Here is a 20,926-nt window from a genome sequence, read left to right as displayed (position 1 = left end):
ATTGCTATCTGGTTTCTGTACAAATTGTAAATAGCCTTTCGCTCCCTGTTTTTTACCCCCTGACACCTTTAGAATTTGAAAGAGAGTATTGCAGTCAACATTTTTAAAAGCTTTCTCCAAGTCTACGAATGCTAGAAACGTAGGTTTGCTTTTCCTTAATCTTTCTTCTAAGATAAGTCGTAAGGTCAGTATTGCCTCACGTGTTCCAACATTTCTACGGAATCCAAACTCATCTTCCCCGAGGTCGGCTTCTACTAGTTTTTCCATTCGTCTGTAAGGAATTCGTGTTAGTATTTTGCAGATGTGGCTTATTAAACTGATTGTTCGGTAATTTTCACATCTGTCAACACAGTATTATTGTGAAGGTGATTCGACGAATCCTCTGCCAGGCACTTGAATGTGATTTGCAGAGTATCCATGTAGATGTAGATGATTCATAGTGCCTATAGGATATCCGAAAGAACAAACGTCACATATATGTATCTAAGACGAAGACGACCAATGTTGCCTGCATTGCAGCACACCAAGCTCTAACTCTTGTGGGAGTCGGTGAGTTCCTTTGTGTAATGAGAGTAATGAGTAGGGGCACTAGATCAGTAGTGTGTGGTACGGGTTGAGATTTGGGTCTGACCGGAGGCGTGCTAGGGTAGTCTGTATCCAAATGGAATAGTGGACAGCACAGCTGCCTAGTAAGCAGGAGGCTTGGGTTCCAATCCCAGTCCAGCACAGATTTTCAACTTGTCCCATCGATATACACTCCTGGAAATTGAAATAAGAACACCGTGAATTCATTGTCCCAGGAAGGGGAAACTTTATTGACACATTCCTGGGGTCAGATACATCACATGATCACACTGACAGAACCACAGGCACATAGACACAGGCAACAGAGCATGCACAATGTCGGCACTAGTACAGTGTATATCCACCTTTCGCAGCAATGCAGGCTGCTATTCTCCCATGGAGACGATCGTAGAGATGCTGGATGTAGTCCTGTGGAACGGCTTGCCATGCCATTTCCACCTGGCGCCTCAGTTGGACCAGCGTTCATGCTGGATGTGCAGACCGCGTGAGACGACGCTTCATCCAGTCCCAAACGTGCTCAATACGGAGATCTTGCTGGCCAGGGTAGTTGACTTACACCTTCTAGAGCACGTTGGGTGGCACGGGATACATGCGGACGTGCATTGTCCTGTTGGAACAGCAAGTTCCCTTGCCGGTCTAGAAATGGTAGAACGATGGGTTCGATGACGGTTTGGATGTACCGTGCACTATTCAGTGTCCCCTCGACGATCACCAGAGGTGTACGGCCAGTGTAGGAGATCGCTCCCCACACCATGATGTCGGGTGTTGGCCCTGTGTGCCTCGGTCGTATGCAGCCCTGATTGTGGCGCTCACCTGCACGGCGCCAAACACGCATACGACCATCATTGGCGCCAAGGCAGAAGCGACTCTCATCGCTGAAGACGACACGTCTCCATTCGTCCCTCCATTCACGCCTGTTGCGACACCCCTGGAGGCGGGCTGCACGATGTTGGGGCGTGAGCGGAAGACGGCCTAACGGTGTGCGGGACCGTAGCCCAGCTTCATGGATACGGTTGCGAATGGTCCTCGCCGATACCCCAGGAGCAACAGTGTCCCTAATTTGCTGGGAAGTGGCGGTGCGGTCCCCTACGGCACTGCGTAGGATCCTACGGTCTTGGCGTGCATCCGTGCGTCGCTGCGGTCCGGTCCCAGGTCGACGGGCACGTGCACCTTCCGCCGACCACTGGCGACAACATCGATGTACTGTGGAGACCTCACGCCCCACTTGTTCAGCAATTCGGCGCTACGTCCACCCGGCCTCCCGCATGCCCACTATACGCCCTCTCCCAAAGTCCGTCAACTGCACATACGGTTCACGTCCACGCTGTCGCGGCATGCTACCAGTGTTAAAGACTGCGATGGAGCTCCGTATGCCACGGTAAACTGGCTGACACTGACGGCGGCGGTGCACAAATGCTGCGCAGCTAGCGCCATTCGACGGCCAACACCGCGGTTCCTGGTGTGTCCGCTGTGCCGTGCGTGTGATCATTGCTTGTACAACCCTCTCGCAGTGTCCGGAGAAAGTATGGTGGGTCTGACACACCGGTGTCAATGTGTTCTTTTTTCCATTTCCAGGAGTGTAAATGAGTACCTACTGGCTACTAATACCTGTAATTCCTTTGTATATTCATGTGACACTACTGATCACCTAGTACGTTAAACCTGGCCTCCTCCTTGGTGATATTCGAGAGGAGTGAACTATGTACCGACACTCGGTTTCACCCTGTCTCTTCTCTCACCATCTTCAACATTATCACCATCATCGTAACCATACAACACAAACATCACACCAATTTACGTATACACGCATATTACAGTTCTTTACGCTCAACATGTAACTCTCACACTTGGTTCCACAGTGACGGAAGGGAAAAAACCTTTCCAGTTAGGCGGCTAAAGTTCTTCCTCGATGTCTCCCAGCAACAGGAATTTATATTTTGTTTCTGAACAAGTTAGGCACGCACGTGTGAAGTGCGCAACGTGAAAGTTGATATGCTGCGAAATGTCTAAATGGGGCCCGCTATTAACTGGAAACCAGCACGGTTTTCATATAGAATAACCAATGGACATAAAAAGAATATAAAAATGAAAAACACAGATTATGCATACTGTGAATAAATTAAATATGTGTGGTTAAAAACAAAATAAACGTCCAGTTGCAAAAAACGGATTTGTTGTTACCTGCACAATTAAAAAAAAAATACCGCTGCCTTCATTTAGATTCTTAATCAGCGTACAATGTAGACCTCTAGTCAATTAGTAATATAGTTCGTTTCCGATTTCTTCTACCCTAGATTTTCCTTTTTTAACAAAAGTGCATGGCAAAATAGTTTCTTTAGTAGGTCGTTCTCACAAATGACTACTGGCCGCTTAGAAGCGAGCAGGCGGTTGACCAGTGCATGAACCCCCTAGCAAATGTCGGCACCTGATCGTCAGTCTTCTTCTGGTTTAACACGGGTTGTCACGAGTTCCCCCTCTTTTGTCTACTTCATTTCCACACAACGTCATCTGTTATTTCTTGGATAAGTTCCAGTCTGTCTTCTCCAGCGGTTTTACCCTTCCATAGCTGCTGCTAGCACCACTAATGTTACTTTTTGATTTATAACTCGTCTCCTGTCATACTTCCCCCTCTTTGTGTCAGTGTTCTCCACATGATCATTTTCTCGCCGATTCTGCACAGAACTTCCTTATTCCGTGTCAATCCGGTTAAATCTTCAACATCCTTCTCTAACAGCACATCTGAAAGCTTCGATTATCTTGTTTTACAGTTTTCCCACAGTCCATCATTTACATCCATACAAAGCTATCCTCCAAAGGCACATTCTCCTATTACTTTCTCAAATTACGGCCAATGTTTAATATTAATACACTTCCTTTATCAAGCATTGCCCGCTTTGCATATGATACTCTGCTACTTCTGATGTCATTGCTTTGCCTTTAATGGGTTATTTTGTACCAGAGATAGTACAGTTTCTTTACTTCGTGAGTTTCTTTTATTTTAATGTTAAGTTTATCGCTAACTTGTACTATTTCTTACTACTTCCACCTTTCTTCCGCTTACTACTATTAATCCACGTTCCGCTCTCAGCTAGACTACTCATTCCTCCATGACTTTTACTGAGGATAGCTATGTCAGCGAATCTCATTATAGATATTCATTCACCGTCAATTTTAATTCCGCTCCTGAACCTCTGTTTTATTTCCGTCATTGCTCCTTCGATGTACGGATTGAACAGTAAGGGAGAAAGACTACATCCCTATCGTACGTCCTTCCTCATCCGATCACTTCGTTCTTAGTCTTCCATCCATATTGTTAGCCCTTCGTGCTTCTACGTATTGTATATCACCCGTATTTTGCTATAGCTTACTTCTGCTTGTCTTGAATATCTCATGTTTTGTACCATTTCACACTGTGTAACCACTTTTTCCAGAACGATAAAACCAATAAGAGTATATTGATTTCTGTTAAGCCTTTCTAACATTATTATGCCCAATGTCAGAAATGACTGTCTTGTGACAGTAACTGCAGAGCACAGCAGAGAGTGACTGACAAAAAATCACGTGATATAAGTTAAATGAATCACTTGTGATTTCTGAAGAACTAGTAACAATTCAGCCAGCAGAATGAATGTGCTTAGATAGTTGAAAAGAACGGGGTCCTCGCTAGCCTCTTATTTCTGTAGTCACTACTAAGCTTCGCTTGAGGTGCTCTAAACAGCGGCGCCGCTGATCAGCGAATGGCTGCAAACGAGGGATGTGGAGCGATGAACCACGCTAAACCCTGTGGCAATCGACGGACGGGTTTGGGTTGGGTGAAAGTCTGAATGACGTTACCTGTCATCATGCGTGGTGCCAAGAGTGAAGTACAGAAGAGGTGGTGTTGTGGCATCAGGATATTTGTGCAGGTGCACTTAAGAAAATGAAGAAGGATACTGCATTGGATTCCACGTGCACTTCGGAGACTGTGATGGTTTGGGTGAGCAGGACAATGCATCCTGTCATACAGCAGTGTATGAGAGGCGGCAACATTCCTGAAACGCAAGCAAGGTGTTAATCAGCAGTCAGCTGCGATTCAATCTATCAGATCTAGTCTTCAGCTACAGTACAGCTATTACACGAGCGTACGAAGTGTCATGTGGACTCAACAGGCTTCTAAATGCAGATTTTTAATACAAGACCTTAGAGTATACGTAACGTAGTTCAAACTGATAATTTTTATTTTGGCTGGAACCATAGTCACGATCAATTTTTTGAATGATGCTGCCATCACTTGAGTCTAATAATTTTTATTTTATTGCTATTCGATCCAATTTTCGGCGTCATGCCATTGCCAAGTACAAATACTGGAATAAACAATATAAACATAAATCACAAAAAAAGAAGTGTAAATCATAAAAGCAAGAAAGAGGGAAACCATGAAAAATACTGTATAAATACCATGATTCTTTGCCTTATTTATACGTCAAATTGTATTTCGATTCCCCATCACGGCAGGCTGGCAGCAGCATATGCGCTGGTCTTCAGCCAAAAGACACAGTACATAAAATAGAAGACATTTAAAAGTAACATAAAGCAAAAATAATGGTGTACATAGATATAAATGAGTGGGGAACATTATAGAAGACAATAGACAAAGGGGCCACTGTAAAATGGAGAGAAAGCTGTAAAAAAGTAGTGCACACAAAAAGCTACACTCTGGGACACAAAAGTACACAAGGCGAAGTATGACTGGAACATAAAAGTATCGACGGACGATGTATCACATAACAATCACTGACAGTAACACTATGTACAAGTCCAGCACACCATTAAAATCACACCTCTCGTTGCACAGGAGAACAGCACCAAACACAACACTGACGTAGCACACTGATGATGATGAGCAAACCTGAGGATCTGCCAGGCGCAAGGAGATGAGGGAGAAGGGAAAAAGGGAGAGAGGGGAAGAGAGGGGGAGACGGGTGGGGAGCGCGCCGAATAGGGCTGGGGAGGGAAGGACGTGGGAGGGAAAGAGGCGATGATGGGGTGCAGGGACTCATAGGAGGGGGGGGGGAAGAGGAAAATACGCTCTGGGAGAATGGGGTGAGGAAAATGGGGGCCCTGGGAAGGGGGTGAGGAACAAGGCCAGGTTACAGTTGCAAGGAAGGGTATATGTCATGGTGAAGTTCAACTTATGAGAGAGGGAGGTGCTGGAATGAAGGAGGGTATGGAGGTGGAGAGAGGGGGTAGGGGATGAGGTCATACAACAGCTGTGTGAAGGAAGGCAAGGCAGAGTGCATGACGTTCAAGAATTTGGAGGGCCTTGTAAAAGCGGGTGGGTGTGGAGATCCAAGCAACACTGGCATAACAGAGGATAGGATGGATGAGGGATTTGTAGGTGTGGAGGATGGTAGAAGGATGCAATCCCCATGTCTGGCCAGACAGAAGTTTCAGGAGGCACAGGCAGGAATGGGCTTTTTGCTGGATGATCAGGAGGTGAGGGGTCCAGGTGAGGTGACAGTCAAGAGCTATGCCAACGTGTCGCAGGATGGGGGTGAGCTACATGGGACAACCATAAAGGTGTAGAAATCACAGAGCCGGGAGGAGTGGGTGTTGCGGCCTATGATGATTTCCTGGGTTTTGGAGGGGTTGAGACAAAGGAACCACTGGTTACACCAAGTGGTGAACTGGTCAAGGTGGGTTATGAGGGTGCATTGGAACTGTTGAAGGGTAGGATAGAGAGCCAGGCCGTGTCATCAGCATATTGGAGAAGGTGGAAAGGTGGGGGTGGCTTGGGGCATACCAGCCATGTACAAGAGATAAAGGAGATAGGATTGGATGGAGCCCTGGGGGATGCCAGCAGTGGGATAAAAGACACGGGAGTTGGTATGGTAGACTGCGACATAAGAAGGATGGCTCGAGAGGAAAATAGCGACCAGATGGGCAAAATTGATAGCCAGGGCGCAGGTTTGGAGTTTATAGAGCAGACCAGAATGCCATACGCGGTCAGAGGCATTTTGGAGGTCGAGGGAAACCAAAATGGTGAAGCAATGGGAGTTAAGCTGGAGGGAGAGAGGGTGGACGAGGTTAATGAGTTGGTCTTCAGTGGAGGAGGAGGGCCGGAAGCCAAACTGGGTAAGGGGTAGGAGGAGGTGCTATTGATTAAGGTGCTGATGGATACAAAGGAGGCGAGGCAGATGGGACGATAGGGAGAGGCAGTGGAAGGGGGTTTGTTGGATTTGAGGAATAAGAGGATGCGGGAAGTCTTCCACATGTCGGGGTAGAAGCTGGTAGAGAAGATGGCGTTATAGAAATGGGCAAGAACAGTAAGGAAGGAGAAGGAGCTTTCTCTAAGTTGGCGGTAGGTGACACAGTCGTGACCAGGGGCGGTGTTTTGTTAGGACTGGAGGATAAGTTTAACGTCTTGTGCTGTGACAATCTTCAGGTCTTAATGAAACTGCTATTGAGGAGTGGGACATCATACCTCAAGATAAACGTGTTGCTCACGTCCATAATATGCCTTGGAGGAGCTCATACGTGTACTGGAAGGAGATTAACACTACTAAAGACTGATAATCATCATTATGAGATAAAGATATTCACTGTATTTGTTTTCAGTATATACACTTATGAGAGAGCCCGCTTTGTTTCATAATAATTTTTTCTAACCAACAAAAGACGCTATTATTTTCAAAAGGAACTATGTTTATTTTGTTAGCAAGGTACTGTTCAAACCTCACTGGGTGTACTATAAGTAATCATCGTAGTGATCTCTATGATACTCCAAACTTTTGTTAGTTTTGTATTTATATGATAAGGTCGTGCAATAATACCAGGTGTACAAGTATCAACCTGCAATTTGGATGCATTAATTACACATCTGTTGTTTGAAATTGATAAATAATATTTTCAGAATGAGATTTTCACTCTGCAGCGGAGTGTGCGCTGATATGAAACTTCCTGGCAGATTAAAACTGTTTGTCCGACTGAGACTCGAACTCGGAACCTTTGCCTTTCACGGGCAAGTGCTCTACCATCTGAGCTATCGAAGCACGACTCACGCCCGGTACTCACAGCTTTACTTCTGCCAGTATCTCGTCTCCTACCTTCCAAACTTTACAGAAGCTCTCCTGCGAACCTTGGAGGAAGTTTCATATCAGCGCACACTCCGCTGCGGAGTGAAAATCTCATTCTGGAAACAACCCCCAGGCTGTGGCTAAGCCATGTCTCCGCAGTATCCTTTCTTTCAGGAGTGCTAGTTCTTCTTTTGAAGCGAACCAGTCAGCAAGCCATTTGTGTACATCCTTTTGAAGCACTGTTCAGCGACAGCATGTCCCAGACATAGGCGATAATCGGGCGGCGGTAAGTCTGGAGAATAAGCCGTATGCCCTAATGTTTCCCAACTGAAAGCCTCGATCGTTTCCCGGGCTCGTTTTGCTGAGTGCGATGGGGCGTTATCATGGAGCAATATGACTTTGTGCCGCCGTTTTCCATATTGCGGTCGTTTTTCAAGTCACACTCCATTTAAATCGATCATTTGCTGTTGCTCTCAATCAGTGTTAACGGTTAGCAGCTCATAATAAATTACGCCCTTCTGATCCCACACAACACAGAGCGTTGTCTTCTTTCGGAAGCGATTTCGTCTTGAAGTAGATGTCGATTGTTTCCTGGATTCACCCATGATTTACGACGCTTAGGATACATAAAATATTTCCATTTTTCATCACCTATCAGTATTCGTTCGAGAAACCTGGGCAGCGGCATTTCACAAGTGGTCTTTCCACATGCTTGCTGTCTTTCATTCAGGCCATGCCCAACACATTTTCCCACTTTCTGCACGTTTTCCATAGCTTTCAACCGAAGACAAACGGCTTTCTGCGTCACATTCAATTGTTGCGCGAGTTCCTGTTAAGTTTGAGTATGATCTTCATCCAGTAAGGCCCGCAATTCGTTCTCTTCGAACTTTATCGGTGATTTCCTGCGCCGGTCGTTTCTCACGTCAAAATAACCACTTTTGAATTTTTTGAACCAGTTGAAACACTGTGTGTTCTCAATAGCATGCTCGCCGAAAGCCTCGATAAGCATTCAAAAGGATTCTGCAGCAGTTTTCTTCAAATGATAACAGGAAACCAATTCTGTCTGCAAGTCGTAGTTCGTAGGCATAAAACTCGACATGTTTAAGGGTTTGAAACAGATACCGATGCGTAGAACGTAGGTTACTGCGTGCTGACATTCGTCGTCATCCGTTACAGGAAGCAGATGGCGCTGCAGACGAGGTCTCACGGGCTAGCAGCATCTAGAGGGAAATTCCGGTTTCATGCTTCTACATCTGGTATGTGCAAATACAAGCCTGTTGAGTCTGCAAGACTCACTTCATACTCACTGAAGATGGTTAACCTGTAGCTGAAATGTAGATCTGTAATACATAACCTGTTGAATCCTGACTGCTTGCTTGCTTCCCTCCCGTTTTAGTCACGTAACACTCACTGAGAACGATGACCCTAAAGGAATCAAACCTGATTCCTAAAATGGAGCCGGCCGCAGTGGCCTAGCGGTTCTACGCTCTACAGTCTGGAATCGCACGACCGCTACGGTCGCAGGTTCGAATCCTGCCTCTCGCATGGATGTGTGTGACGTCCTAGGGTTAGTTAGGTTTAAGTAGGGGACTGATGACCTCAGAAGTTGAGTCCCATAGCGCTCAAAGCCATTTGAACTATTTGAACCTAAAGTTGACTGGCCTGCCCAGAATGCGACCTGAACGCAATGAAACACCTAGGGAATGAGATACAATTTAAACTCTACTCCAGACCGCAAAGTCATCATCCCTTCCTTTTCTGTTCCGGTTCTCTAGAGAGAATGGGCTGCCACACCTCCACAAAGATTGAGATACGTCATTGATAGTGTTCCCAGCAGAGATGGCACCGTCATAGAGGCAAAGGTTGGTCACATACCGTATTAATGCCCATTAATAAATAGTAGCAATGCGAAAATTGTATTAGGTACCGAAAGCTGGTTGAAACCACACATAAAGAGCAGTGAAATTTGTAACTCGGATTGGACAATTTTTAGGAAGGCTAGGACTGATGCTATGAAAAGTGGTGTTTTCATTGCAGTTAAAAGCTGTTTAAACGCAGTTGAGATCAATACTGGGTCGGACTGTAAAATAGTCTGGATAAAGCTTTCAATCAGACAAGGATTGGTCTTTGAATTAGGATGTTTTTATAGACCACCAGCATCCGTAAAAAACGTCGCGGAACGTTTCAGGGAAAGTTTGGGTACATAGGGAGTAAATATCCATATTATCCATTAGTTATAGGTGGAGACTTTAATCTGTTATCCACTGACTGGGAGAATTACACGTTTATCACAGGGGGCAGAAGCAAATACTGGTGTGAAGTTATTCTAGGAGCGCTCTCAGCATACAACCTTGAGCAGTTGGTTACAAAATCAACTCGAGATGGGAACATCGTAGATATCTTGGCGACAAACAGACCTGATCTTTTTGAGGAAGTTAGTCTAGAACAAGGTATTAGCGACCATAATGTCGTTGTGGCTTCTATGTCAGTGGAAGTTGCAAAAAAAAAACCAAAGAAACAGCGTAGAGTTTTCTTGTTTGGGAAAGCAAATAAAAGTGTCGTTAATGAATATCTTCATAGTCAGCTACAAGCATTCACCGCAGGACGCAAAGATATTGAGCATCTTTAGTTGGAATTTAAAGGTATTTTCCACCATGTGCTAGAGAAGTATGTGCCTAGCAAAAATATAGGGGAGGGGAAGGATCCACCTTGATACCAAAAAAAAAAAAAAAAGTATTAGAAGGTTGCTGAGAAAGCAGAGAATTTTGCACATTCGTTTTAAACGTAGTCACTGCCCCGTTGATAAACAGAAAATGTGCAAAATGAAAGCAGCTGTCAAAAGGACAAAGAGAGATTCTTTTAACGAGATTGAAAGCAATATTTTATCTGCAGATTCTGAAAAGAGAACGAAAAATTTTGGTCGTACATAAAATCTATGAACGCTACAAATAATTCAATACCTTCTCTTGCTGACAGTACGGGTAATGTAACTGATGATGATAAACAGAAGACCGAAATTCTCAACCTTGCTTTCAAAAACTCATTTACGGTAGAGGACTGCTGCACCATTCCCCCTATCGAACAAACGCAAGGATGGCTGACATAGTGTTTGGTGTATCTGGGAGTGTAAAACAGTTAAGATTCTTGAAAGTTCCTGGCAGATTAAAACGGTGTGCCGGACCGAGACTCGAACTCGGGATCTTTGCCTTTCGCGGGCAAGTGCTCTACCAACTGAGCTACCCAGGCTCGACTCACGCCCCGTCCTCACAGCTTTACCTCTGCCAGTACCTCGTCTCCTACCTGGCGGAAGTAAAGCTGTGAGGACGGGGCATGAGTCGAGCTTGGGTAGCTCTATTGGTGCCGGCACGGTAGCTCAGCGTGTTCGTTCAGAAGGGTTAGCTGCCCTCTGTAATAAAAAAAAAAATTAAACTGAGTGAATGGATCAATAACGAACTTCAGAGGGCGTCATGTGACGTCCGCCACGAACAATTGAAACGAACAATAACAAACAAAATGAGATTACAAAAAAAAAAAAAAAATAGTTGGTAGAGCACTTGCCCGCGAAAGGCAAAAGTTCCGAGTTCGAGTCTCTGTTCGACACACAGTTTTAATCTTCCAGGAAGTTTCATATCAGCGCACACTCCGCTTCAGAGTGAAAAATCTCATTCCAGTTAAAATCCTTATACGCCAGGAAGGTATCTGGCCCAGTCGGTATCCCCGTAAGATTTTATGTTGACTATGCTACAAATATAGCACCATTCTTATCCATCATCTATCAGAGATCATTGGAACAGCGGAAAGTGCCACGGGACTTGAGGAAGGCCCAGGTCATAGCAATCTAGAAAGGGTAGAAATTCGGATGCACATAATTACCGGCCAGTTTCACTGACATTGATTTGTTGTAGAATCATGGAACATATTTTGTGTTCAGACATAATGATCTTTCTAGACTCTAAGAAGCTGATCTGCAGAAAGCAGCACGGTTTTACGAAACAGTGGTCATGCCCTCTTTGTGCATGATTTACAGCAGGCTCTAGATACCGGCTCCCAGGTTGATGCCATATTTCTCGACTTTCAAAAGGCGTTCGACTTAGTTCCGCACTGTCGCTTGCTCAAAAATGTGCGCGCTTACAATCTATCCGATGACATATGCTGTTGGGTAGACTGTTTTCTAACAGACAGGGAGCAGTATGTCGTCCTGAACGGGGTGGCTTCAACAGAAACAAGCGTAACTTCAGGTGTGCTCCAGGACAGCGTAATAGGTCAGCAGTTTTTTACGATTTACATAAACGATCTGGTTGATGGTATTGACAGCGGCATTAGACAGTTTGCCGATGATGCTGTAGTCTACAGGAAAGTAGTATCACACGAAAGTTGTGAACAAATCAATGAGGATTTGGAGAAAATGAATGCGTGCTGTAATGATTGTCAGTTATCTCTCAACGTTAGTAACTATAACCTACTGCGTATAACAAGGCGAAAATCCCCATTAATGTACTAGTGCAAAATATATGTCCAGTCTTTAGAAGTGGGAACATCCGTCAAGTATCTGGGTGTGACTATTCGAAATGATCTCAAACGGAATGATCAGATTACACAAGTAACGGGTAAGGCGAACGCTAGATTGCGGTTTATTCGTAGAATCCTGAAGCGATGCAGTCCTTCAACACAGGAAATTGCTTACAGTCCGTTAATTCGTCCAGTCTTATTGTTCGTCTGCATGGGACCCTCACCATTTGGGTCTGATTCAAGAGGTTGAGAAGGTTCAAAGAAGAGCGGCCGGATTCGTGACTGGCACATTTAGCCATCGCGAGAGCCTTACAAATCTCATAGAAAGTTTGAAGTGGGACACACTTGCAGATTGACGGCGCACTAAATTCCGAAATCCGATCTCCACCGTGAATGCAGAGAATATATTTTTACCGCCAACTTTCAAATCGCGCAATGATCACCATTCAAAGATAAGGGAAATTGGAGCTAAAACTGAGGCGTTGAGACAGTCGTTTTCCCGTCGCGCGATCCGCAAGTGGAACACAGGTGGGGGGGGGGGGAGAGGAGGGAAATATGACTTTGGCGCGAATTGTGCCCTCCGCCACACACCGCTTGGTGGCTAGCGGAATATATATGTAAATTTACGTGTAGATGTAATACGTGTACAATTTCAAAAATGTTCAAATGTATGTGAATTCCTAAGGGACCAAAGTGCTGAAGGTAATGCTGAGGTCATCAGTCCCTAGGATTACACACTACTTAAACTTACTTACGCTATGAACAACACACACCCCTGCCCGATGTAGGACTCAAACCTCCGGTGGAAGGGGTGGCGCAATCCGCCACATGGCGCCTCAAGCCACGCGGCCACTCCGCTCGGCTGGTGTACAAGTGCTTCTGACCAGACGGTGGCATATTGGGATTTAGTGTAAGTTGTTGCACAGGATCCTTTCGGTGTTCCGCTGGAACGGTAGCTGAGTGGCGTTGTTGCCCTTGCAGAAGGCGTCCCGGGCCCCAGCCGGGTGCGGCGCGGGGGCGGCGAGGGTGAGCTGGTGGAGGACGACGAGGACCTGTATGCCGACGACCAGGAACCCGAGCCGGCGCGCAAGAAGACGGCCATCGAGGAGCAGTGGGAGAAGAACCAGGGCTTCGAGCTCACCTCGGTCGAGCAGGAGACGTACGAGAAGTACTTCTACGGCACCGAACACTGGAACTACTTCACCAATGACGAGGACCTGGGGCCCGTCATCCTCAGCATCAAGCAGGAGACGCTCAACGGCCGCGACCAGTTCCGGTGAGTACCTGCACACTCTCCTGATAATTCCTAGCAGGCGCGAGGACGAAACGTTCTCCACGCAGATCCGAGTCTGCTCTGGGGATCCATTGCAGCTGACATACACGGCATACGGTTGGGCAATTCCAACTTGAACTTCTTACAGCTGTGTCGTCTTTGTTTGACTGGACGTTCATGGTCATTCATTTATCTTGGAACTGCGCAGCTCAAGAACATATGAGGTCAGCAGTATACTACGTACCGTACAATCTGCTGTGCTTGAACGGACTCAATCGCCCCGCGATAAAGCAACTTCTGTTGACGGTATCCCCACGACGGGTCGTAGCGTATTGATAGTAATAGATTTTAATCATAAAAATAACCGTGAAACACGTACTAAAATTAAGTTAAAATCTTCTGGGTTATTATGCCGCGTCACGTTTCTTCTAAAATGATCGACGTTTCGACACCTCTCCTGGGATATTCCTCAGGACCTTCTGGTGTCCACGACTGCTAGAGTGTTCTAGCAGTAGTGGAGACCAGAAGATCGTGAGGAATATCCCAGCAGAGGGGTCGAAACGTCGATCATTTTAGAAGAAACATGACGCGGCCTAGTAACACAGAAGGTTTTAACTTAAGTGACAACAGCCACGAAAGCCTGCAGACTTACATACGTACTACATTGTCTTATAGACTGTACTTCATATGTGAATATAGCTTTTAATAACTAAATAAACGATTACAGTCACAACTTAATGTAATACTTGAGCCTGCGAATTGGTGAAGTCTGTTGGTACTATTCTCACTATCGCAATTACAGTAAGTTTAATATGGTTTATTTTGTTTAATAAACATTTGTTTTCTAAACAATTTTCTTTCTTGTTTCATCTGAAAATTACTATCTTGCCTTAAAGGTGATTAACGTTTTTACACGTTCTTGTAACATGGGAACAGGCATTGAAATGCTCATTTGTAGCTCAATTAGTAAATTATATAGTCCATCAAAGCAAATTCTGGGTACAGAATCGAGTAATATTTTTGAAGGGCGATACTTGCACCTTTTCTTGCTAGTTTAACATAAAAAGATCTCCACAAATTTTCATATACGCTATCCAAATATTATATATGACAACTCGTATTAGAAATTGGTTCGAATACAACAGAAGTTCGTACGGCAGTAGGACGTACTAATATTTCCATCTGTTTCGTGCGAAACTGTAAGATTTCAAGCAGAGCTATAGTTTGTTTTCGGGGAAATTTGTTAAACGTCTCACCATCGCTTTCTCACGTTCCGATTCAAATGTCACATGATTCTCCAAACAACGCTCTACACTGTATCGAGCTCCTTTTGTCCATCTATACCACACAGTGCAAAACGCTGAACGCTAAAATTCGGTTAACACGAAATAATATTGTTTTTTTTCCTTTTAATCCTAAAATACATTGTTTCATACGAGAGTATTTCGCTAGTCTGTATATTCCCCTTGACCAGATACTTTAAGTAACTACTTCAGTTCCCCCTTTGCTTTGTGGTTTTCTATTTTTACAGTGCTCCTTCAGTTTTTCTTCTGTCCATGTTGGACGAGTTCTTACTTTTTTGCCTTGAAATCATTCTAAAATAAGAGTTTTATCCTTAAAAAGATTCCTTTCTATTATTTCTAATTTTTTTGACTTCCTTAATCAGGTCTATTCTTCATTTCTTGGAATGTTTGTTTTATTATCCTGTTGTCATTTATTCGGTAGGGATATCCGAGAAAGATTAACCATCGCTTTGCCATTACTTCTAATATTTTATGTGTATTCTGATAGCTCTTCCTACCGTTGCTATGTTTGCGCTTCTTTATGGATACTGCCTGTGTCAAAACACTTTAGCAGTTTTCGAATTCGGCAATGGGTGTGTCGACATCGGCAGCATGTGTGTCTAAATCAATGAATTTTTAGTCTACAGTGGTAGAGAAATCGGTAAATATTTCTCCATATATTAGATTGTCCTATAGTATCAATGGATCAATTTGTTGCAGTCAGTGATGCAGTTTGTACAGCGCCGACCCTGACAAAAAAAGACACGATGGAAATTGTACAGAGCTTAAAAGATCGTATTGATGTATACAAAGACTACGAATTTGACAGCGAAATCAACGCTGCTGTTTCGTGTCCAGTGCGTCAGAAACGTGGAATATCGTGAAAAAAGTACGCGCAGCTCTGCAGATGGCTGAATAAATAAACTGATGGGCGATATCGAACACTACGCCGATAGTTCTATGCTCGAAAACGCGTTGCAAAGAACAACAATAGATGTTTCCCACGAAACAATGTATGCTGTGTACAGACTTTCAAAATGAAGACCTTGTTTAAACAGTTTACTCTCAGTGCACATACTACATACATTACACTGTTCATACCGTTCAATACAATGTGTAATTCTTCCTGTTCTTTTACTGTGGATAGCGATGGCATCAGAGGACGTTTCCATCGATTCTCTCTCACTCTGAGTTTTAATTCCACTCCATAACCTTTCTTTTATCTCCGTCATTTTATCTTCGATATATATATATATATATATATATATATATATATATATATATATATATATATATATATATATATATATTGAAAAGAAGGGGGGAAGAATACATCCCTGGCTCACGCCCTTTTTAATCCGAGCACGTCTATCTTGGTCTTGCACCGTCATTGTTCATTCTTGGTACATGCATATATTATACCCGTCTTTCCCAACAACGCACACGTATTCTTCTGAGAATTTCGAACATCTTGCACCATTTTTCACTGTCGGACGCTTTTTAAAAGTCGGCAGATCCTATAAAGTTGTCTTGAGTTTCCTTAAGCCTTGGTTACATTGCCAGTCCCTACGTTAGAAGTGCTTCTCTGGTGCTTTTACCTTTCCTAAAGCGAAATTGATTATCATTTAATATATTCTCAATTTTATGATCATCTTTAACCAGTTAAATTAGCAACTGCGCACTTTAGCTTAGCAGTATTAGCTGTATGCTCGTTGCTGACTGGCCGTAGCGGTGCATTCCTGACCTGTGTTTATCAGGAAAAAAATTTCCATTCGATGTCACTTACCCTGTTCTAGCGTTATCAGTGCGTTGCTCCCCTCCCCTCCCCTCCACCACGGTTTTCATGACTGCATATAATTTCGCATTTATTTCTATCAAACGCCATGCAGTAAGCATATGCCGAACAGTTGTATTTAATTCTACCCAAATTTTTACAGTAGTAGGATCGAGAACAAAATATACCTGATTACCAGATTGTAATTAAATAATTCATTAAAACGTTTAGATAATATGCTTGAATACTACTTTACTATCGAAGAGTATCAACAATCCAGTGGTTTTCCTTCTCTCTGATTTCCTTGTACTCAAAGAAAAACGTTTTGTGCATCGATGCAGCGCTTCGGAAAAGAAGGAAACATTGGTTAGGGTCAGTTGTTGTCGCCGAAACTACTGAGTTTTTCGGCGAAGCAGCTGCTCGTCATATTCAGAGTGCTTGAGCGAGGCACCTGTAAGGTCATAGCCCAACACAAACTAGCATGTACCAAGCAAAGGCCATCCACGTAACGAAGCTCTTCTTAGTAGAAATGACAGTAAATTATTATCTTGCGACGTGAGTCACCACCGCTAGTTATGTTTCGACATCATCATCTTAAAGTTTTCGATTGTGAAGCATGTTCCTTCTCGAAGCGAAATTGTCCTATCTGGTGAGCGGTTTTCCTGCCCTCTGGTGTCCATTTTACTTACACTCCACAAAAGAAACCTATAGAGTTTTGCTATTGTCCAGTCGTTCATGATGCTTTTTAGTTCTTCTCCCTGTACTCTGCCGCTAATATTGAAAATTTTCGATTACTCCCTTGTATTACTAGCTTTCATAATCCAGGAAGATGTAACAAGACACAGATTTTTAAAATATCGTCTCGGAACCTCCTGCTCCCCAATTGTCTGATGTGTTCAGTGCCTTCTTGTCTACTCTGTGTGTCAATAGGGCGTCCAAGGAAAGTCGACACCTTCGAAAAATTCATTTGTGTCGACTTGTTGATATTGCTTCCTTCATGTTAACTGTTCGACACAGTCTTTGAATTTCTTATCATTGATAAACTCCAGGCCATTACACAGCATTAAAATACCTTAAGTAACTGTGGTTTGTGTACTTCTCAATACTTAGACCTGTATAATTAAATATGTCACGCGACTGATTTCGTCTGTTGATACATACAAATGGCTATTAACTGGATCAATTAGTACTGAATTTAGTGGCAGGCTTTTGATAAATGAAATATTACTTTATCCTGTTGAGCTTAGTACATATTCTGTTAAAACAGCATGTATAACATACCTAACAGTTTTAGACACGAAATGAATGGAAAGACCGCTCTCCAGAGAGTTTCTTACAAAAACTCTGAAGATGTTTTTTAAAGAAAAAGATGAATTAAGTTGAATTTCCGGAATATTTTCGCATATTACCTGATGAAAAAGAAATTGTTCAAAACTCTTTCACTATAAATTTGATGGAAACAGCTCCAGTAAGATTGTGCGGGTTAGGTTTCATTTCAGTTTACCTGACCTCTGACTTATTGCAACATATTTCAGTTTTATAAGGAACTATAATGTATAAAAGCTTGTTTTTGTTTTAACTTTATTTGGTAGAACAGCTACCTAAATTTCATGCAGTTAACAGCTTATATTTTATGGCATGGAAAAGATAGTAAACACGACAAATTTATAACTTATGTGCTACGAAACATGTTGGAAACGGCTTCACCTGAATTTCGGGAAGGGGTTAAGTAATTTTCTGTAGATATTTCAAATGAGCGAATATCCCGTTGCCAAGGCCTTTCCGAAATAGTGTTAATATGTCGTGGAAAGTAAACAAAGTCTGCTTTCGGTCAGAAATAAATTTTCCAGTCCCTTACAATGAGGTTTTGTCACTGCTGAACAATATCTATAATAAAAGTCATATTTGAGAAGTATTGAGCATGAAGATGACAGTAATTGCTTGCAGTAATTGGTGGGAAAAATTTGTCTAGAACGTTGCCTGTTCGTAAGACTAGCACTAAGCATCAGGAACACATGTCATCAAGAAGCTTGTCATTGTTAATATTCCTTTGTCTAGACACCTGAGCACACATAGTTAACATTTTTTGGAATTGAGATACTGCGAATATTTGCCCTGTACAGTGTGTCATGGGACAAAAAGATTGTTCGTGTCGAGAGGAGCTGCATTAGTTTGAATCAAGAGTTCCATGTAGGGACACGGAAAGAGCTGGATACTTGTTGGCGTCGAGTGCTTTCATCTGGATAGAGATACTTACTTCCGCCATACTTTTAATCATTTTACTCGTATCAGTGCGTTATAGTAGTATCGCGTCGAATGATCCTGGCGACGATTCATTACATTTCTGTTACCAATCGCAAATTATGGCCGCATGGCTCATTTCCAACAATTAAAAGCGAGGTCCCCAAAAGGCCAGTAGTTGAACGAGCGGAGTGCAGCCCAACATGAGTGAGGGTACGAAAACATTTGGAAATCTTCGCCAGCTTTGACAGCATTCCGTTCGCAGGTCGTGCACTCGAGATCCCGTTGTCTCGGCGAGTCGGCACATACTTGTATGTTTCACAGTGTTGTCATCAGTGGCCAGTGCCAACATTAGGAGGGTGCGTCGTTGTGTCGCGGAGTCAACACACCAGTGTTTCAGCCGATGTCGGACTGGAGCCGCAGCTTCCTGGTCGGCACCACGAGACTGATTCCTCTCACCAAGGAAAAGTCCCTAGTTCTCCGCACAGCAGTCGGAGACGGACTTATTCAGTACTCTGTCATCAGATATTCCATCTACCCAGTCACTCTTCAGCCTACTTCGTTGGCACCACATTTCAAACTCTTGACTGTACTTCTCATCGTGGTAACACTTAAATTATTTGTTTGATTTAACACTTTTATAATTTTCTGAAAATCGTTAGTTGCTGTTGAAATTTCTATTCAGTATTAACATGCTTCCCTTTTTCAGGAAAACTCTTGTTGCTATTGCAAAATTGTATTTTATATTTTTAAGTTGAGGCCATCTGGTAGTTTGCTTCCGAAATAGCAAATCAGATTGACTAGTTTCAATGTCTCATTTCCTAATGTATTTTCCTCCCCATCACCTCGTTTAATCCCTTGCCACTCCATTTCTTTTACGTTTTCGGTAAATATTTGTGAGAAATTTCCGCCATTTAACTGTAACTTTTAAAGATTTCAAACTGCACTAGAGAATGATATAAAGACGAAATGATGATAGTGTGAAATAAATTAATACAAATCTAGAATCAAAAATCAAATGGCGGAAATTTCTTTCGAAAACTTCCTTAGGACTGTGGTCTCCCACGAAGGAAAATCGTTAACGAAGGAAAAATTTGCTGCTTATGTTTTAAACTATCTTCAGCAAACTATGCATTGGATTAAATTAATTTTTCCAAGTCCTGTACTGTCTCTGATAAAACTATCGTCATCAGAAATTTCGACATTTTCATTTCTCTTTCGGTTGCTTAGTTATTCGTTCAGTTTCTAATGTACCTCCACTTTTTCTACTGGCTGTTGATGGTGGAGACTTTCTATGAGTACGTACAACTGATAATTTGCGCAGTGGATAATTTAACGCTACTGAAGTCACCCTGACACTTTTACGTCCCCCAGCAGGAGTACGTTATTCTCAATAATGAAGTAAATCGCCATGTGATAACCTACCCATTTCCTAATTATATCCTGTGGAAACGATAGAATGTTAGGATAAGCCGACAAGATCCAGTCCCCCTTTTAACGAATATAAGTGGTACAGGAAAATACTATGTACTAAAGGATAAATGCCTTGATTTTAATACATTTATTGAGCATAAAAACAATTAAAAATAACTAAGTAAGGATTACAAATCTCAGGTTCTCGCTGTATTAATACATCTACATTTATACTCCACAAGCCACCCAACGGTTCCAGTCGCGTATGGTCCGCGGGAAGAACGACTGCCGGAAAGCCTACGTGCGCGCTCGAATCTCTCTAATTTTACATTCGTGATCTCCTCGGGAGGTATAAGTAGAGGGAAGCAATATATTCCATACCTCATCCAGAAACGTACCCTCTCGAAACCTGGCGAGCAAGCTACATCGCAAAGCAGACCGCCTCGCTGGCAGAGTCTTCCACTAGAGTTTGCTAAACATCTCCGTAACACTATCACGCTTACCAAATAACCCTGTGACGAAACGCGCCGCTCTTCTTTGGATCTTCTCTATCTCCTCCGTCAGCCCAACCTGGTACCGATCTCACACTGATGAGTAATACTCAAGTATAGGTCGAACGAGTGTTTTATAAGCCACCTCCTTCGTCGATGGACTACGTTTTCTAAGGACTCTCCCAATTAATCTCAACCTGGTACCCACCTTACCAACAATTAATTTTATATGATCATTCCACTTCAAATCGTTCCACACGCATACTCCCAGATATTTTACAGAAGTAACTGCTACCAGTGTT

General features: G+C 43.2%; 1 protein-coding gene across 1 annotated transcript in view; it reads left to right on the top strand.

The window, feature by feature from the left end:
- Window positions 1-20,926, top strand: part of LOC126291467 (uncharacterized) — a 2,161,958-nt gene that overhangs the window by 983,815 nt on the left and 1,157,217 nt on the right. Inside the window, exon 15 of the mRNA XM_049984978.1 lies at window positions 13,131-13,425. Within this exon, the coding sequence (XP_049840935.1) occupies window positions 13,131-13,425 (295 nt within the window). The remainder of the gene's footprint in view (window positions 1-13,130; window positions 13,426-20,926) is intronic.

Source organism: Schistocerca gregaria, chromosome 9 (genome assembly GCF_023897955.1).
Source record: "Schistocerca gregaria isolate iqSchGreg1 chromosome 9, iqSchGreg1.2, whole genome shotgun sequence".
NCBI classification, from domain to species: Eukaryota; Metazoa; Arthropoda; class Insecta; order Orthoptera; family Acrididae; genus Schistocerca; species Schistocerca gregaria.
The sequence above is the reverse complement of the archived record's forward strand: the minus strand, read 5'-3'. Positions and strand labels throughout refer to the sequence as shown.